At 39.8% G+C, this 4,156-nt stretch overlaps 1 protein-coding gene across 1 annotated transcript in view; it reads left to right on the top strand.

Moving 5' to 3' along the window:
- The first annotated feature begins 200 nt into the window (after window positions 1-200).
- Window positions 201-4,156, top strand: part of LOC117116102 (TNF receptor-associated factor 3-like) — an 11,345-nt gene continuing 7,389 nt past the window's right edge. The window contains exons 1-3 of the mRNA XM_033260055.1: window positions 201-271; window positions 1,301-1,531; window positions 3,605-3,944. Of these exons, the coding sequence (XP_033115946.1) occupies window positions 1,323-1,531; window positions 3,605-3,944 (549 nt within the window). The 5' untranslated portion in view covers window positions 201-271; window positions 1,301-1,322. The remainder of the gene's footprint in view (window positions 272-1,300; window positions 1,532-3,604; window positions 3,945-4,156) is intronic.

Below are 4,156 nucleotides of genomic sequence, written 5' to 3'. Positions count from 1 at the left end.
CTCCATGGTGATTATACATGACGTCACCATATACAAGCCGTATTTAGTCAACATCTGGTTGGTTCCGGAACTCTCCCGAGAACTAATGAGTCATTCTTGAGCGTAATTGGATCAATGACGGGGATTTCCATTTCTAACAATAGTCTAATAGTATAAAATACAGTTAAGTCATGCAACTACATGCATTCATTCTGAAATTTTACTAGAGTTGTCTTACAGGTGTACCGAGTACGAGACCATACCAATCCATTTGATACCGATAGTGTTTAAGGTTTGTTGCATTATTTTTTTTTTTTCATTCAGGAAACCGAACTAAGGTAACTAAATGATGACTAATCTAACCGTCAATTGTAAACTACGGAAGCTTAAAGTGACCTTCCGCGTTTCCGAGTTTCCAAGATAATTATCTTGGAAACATGGAATAAATACATATTAAGACATCTTTCCAAGATAATTTATCTCGGAAAGATGGAATTCCGAGATAATGTATCTTGGAAAGACGTCTTTCCAAGATAATTTAACTTGGAATTCCGTCTTTCCAAGATAACGTTATCTTGGAACTCCGTCTTTCCAAGATAGTTTATCTTGGAAAGACGGAATTCTAAGATACATTTTGAGTATATTTCCCGCACGATTAAAATCGTAACGGTACTGGTTTTTGTCTTCAGGAGTTCGTGTTTCGCACAGGCCATTCCATTCATAGAAAAAACCTTTATTGGAGATAGCGTACCAGCCTAGGTCACAGGGGTGGCGCCGGCGGGGCAGTCCCCCTCCCGGTGGGAGATAAAAATATTATATGTATTTTTTACATATTAATAGACTCAAAATTCGATTAAATAAGCATTTGAAACCCCTAAATTGTCAAAATTTTCGGGGGCTGCACCCCAGGACCACTTTCGGTGTCTTTTAGTTGAAGCTCGACAACACCCACTTCGCTCGACCACACCCACCTCGTCGGGGGAACCTCCCCCCCACCCCATGGCGGGCAAATCCTGGTGCCACACCTGCTAGGTCAATACTAACTCCGACTATATAAAATTGATTATAAAATGTATAAGAGACAGCACCCCACCCTCACACTTAACTTTCAAAAAACGTTCCATCGCCGTTGCCAGTGGCTCAGTTGATACAGAGACAGGCGCCTACACCGTCAAACCAGACACCATGGTTTGAATATCGGTTGGAGCGATTTTTCAGTGTTCTCATACCGTTTACAATTTATAATTAAAAGCTCTATAAGCCTATGTATTATCAGCATAAATTGTAATCTTTATCAATATACAATTATTAATTTTTTAAGGGATAATTATAGGATCAATTTAATGATGAGTAACGACCTCTCTTCAATTTCTACTCAATCGTCTTACCACCTCACGAAAGATGATATTGACAAAACAGGTTACGATATACACTTTAAGAAGAAAGTTGATGATGATTTGCATTGTAACTTATGCCGCTACCCACTCCGCTTACCAAAACAGTCCGTATGTGGATGTAGATACTGCTCCGCTTGTATCAAGCTGTATTTAGAGTAAGTACATTTCTTACGTCATAGAACGTTTGTTGTACGTTTGTTGTGTGTAAGGATACCGAAATTGATAAATAAAATTAAGAGAAATATAATAAACCAGGGGCGGATCCAGAGATTTCCGAAAGGAGGTCGAAAGGGGCCGATCTAGAGACAGCGCTACCCTATGGGTTCTGGAGAGATGTCCCGGGAATTTTTTTTTCTAGACGCCCGGAAATAACTTTGAGGCGTTTTGGGCGATCAATCATTTTTTTTCCTTTTCTTCATTTTCTTTTCTTTTTTTCCAAAGGGGGTTGGGGGAGGTGCGGCTGGCTTGCCACTGTAAACTATTATTATTTAAAAAAAAAAAGGAAAACACTTTAAATATAATATTGATGGAACTGTCAAATAAGGAGGTGGATTTGTTCAGAGCATGGTGGGGATGGGGGTGCCTTGAAAAGCAGTTATTTTCTGGACTGGTACACACGTACTGGTACGATACCCAGTGGCGTAGAAAAGTATTTTTCATTGGGGGGATGATTGAAAATTCTTGGAATTGACATAAAATTACTGATGTCGTACACACCTTTCAGTGTGAAAATGTGGCACATCTAACATCTAAGGAAAGAAGAGTTTAGATTGGTACCAGATAAAATAAATTTATCAACATTAATACATTATGCTAATTTTCATCTTTGTATTAAGCACATAAGACATTGCAAATTATTTCTGTGACAGTCTTTTGAAGTGTGTAATGCTCCATGCTCCATTTTATCCCATACATAGTCAAAATATTTGGGGGGGGGGGAGTGATACAATGGACCATCCCTCCTTGTCAAATACTGGGGATATATCCCCATCCCCCCGGGATCTACGCCTATGACGATACCATCTGCCAAAGCATTAAGGTACAGAGGGCCTACGAAGTACTGGTATTTGTTATATACCGTACCAAATGCAGCCTGGAATAACGGATGATGAATACGAACAACACAAATAATAATATTAATACCACATTTCTAGAACGCCTGTCACTGGCGCTGGAATATGTTAGAAACTTATTTTAAGAGAAAGTATTTAAGGTTGGATTTGAATAATTGAGAATCACAGATCATAGAGACAGGTACCGGTACTTGTAACGTAGTTGCGTAATTTTTACCACCAAGATTGGAAGGAAGGAAAACATTAACCACACGAGAGGATATATCCGCTTAATCGTGGGAAATCATGGTAGACATCACGTTCTCCTACAAATCCACCTTCCGAAATGACATGATTTTTAATGAACTTGAATAAACTTGCTATAGATTAAAAAAAACAAAAAACAAAAAACAAAAAACAAAACTCCATCAGTGACGATAAAATTATAATGCCTCATTCAGGATCCTATAATTCATTATACCTGTGATAACGTATGTGATATCTGATAAGGGCTTGCTTGAAATAAGCGTTGGCGCCAGTCAGACGAGGGGGTGGGGAGAACAGCTTGTTACCGATGCCGTAGCCAGGATTTTCAAACAGTGGGGGACAATATCAGGGTAGACTCACTTTAAGTGTAAATTCAAATAATGTGGACCCATTTTCTTTAAAGGTGACCCATTTTACGCAAAAACAGCATATTTTAGACCCATTTTTAATGTGGACCCATTCTTTGTGGCCCCAATAGAAAATTGTGTGCAGGCCCGTATCCAGGAGGGGTTTTTATGGTTCGGGAGAACCCCCCTTTTCTAGCAAACCCCCCCACTTTTCTGGCGAAACCCCCTCTTTAAATTACCCAAATAAGTCCTCCAACCCAACTAATGCACTGCAGCCCCACCTAGACACAGACATTTTCAAACATATCTGCTTTTATAGCATTATTTAGACCCATAAAGCACAAAAAAATCCTCTTGCTTTGGGGTTTATGCCGACCCCACCGGAATTCGACTGTGGATCTCACGCCTAGAACCTTGGATGAACCTGGCTACGGGCCTAGTGTGGAATTGTCCTAACTGCATGCGGCATGGCTTGTTACCGATATTGGTCTGGGACGGGAGAAGCCTTTGAAAGTTTCTGCCACGCATACCGTACAAGTAAAATTTGTATATCCACATTTAGGGAGCACAACATAGATGATGAATTCGATTGCCCTTCATGTAAAGAGAAAATATCCTCAGCAGAGATGGTTCCAGACTATCGAGTCAAGAAACAGCTTGATAAAAAAATTGTGTTCTGTCCGAAGAATTTAGAAGGCTGCCAGGCCGAGTTTCCTCTGAAAGAACTCGAAGCACATACCGACATCTGTGAGTTTACGATGGTAAAGTGCCCGAATCAACTCAATGGGTGCATTGCATCAATTCGACGCAAGGACCTTGAGAAACATTTGAAAATTGACTGTGCGTTTCGACTTGCTCAATGTATTTATTGTCAAGAACGATTTCCCAAATTGAAGGTTGCGGTAAGTTATGTTTGGTATTACATCTCTCCCTCCAATTAAGGACCACCTCCAATTATTCTGTGGTCCCAAATTGACCAATTTCTTTTATCTTTATTATTATAATGAGAGACCAAAGCTGAGACCATCGGAAACCCGGTCCCAAAAGTGGTATTTTGATGGGAGGCCCATATGTATTATCTACAAGACAACATTCGTTGATAGTTATGCTACAC

This window comes from Anneissia japonica, unplaced genomic scaffold (assembly GCF_011630105.1).
Source record: "Anneissia japonica isolate Jap-2015-1 unplaced genomic scaffold, ASM1163010v1 scaffold287743_len2803612_cov181, whole genome shotgun sequence".
Taxonomy (NCBI): domain Eukaryota; kingdom Metazoa; phylum Echinodermata; class Crinoidea; order Comatulida; family Comatulidae; genus Anneissia; species Anneissia japonica.
The sequence above is the reverse complement of the archived record's forward strand: the minus strand, read 5'-3'. Positions and strand labels throughout refer to the sequence as shown.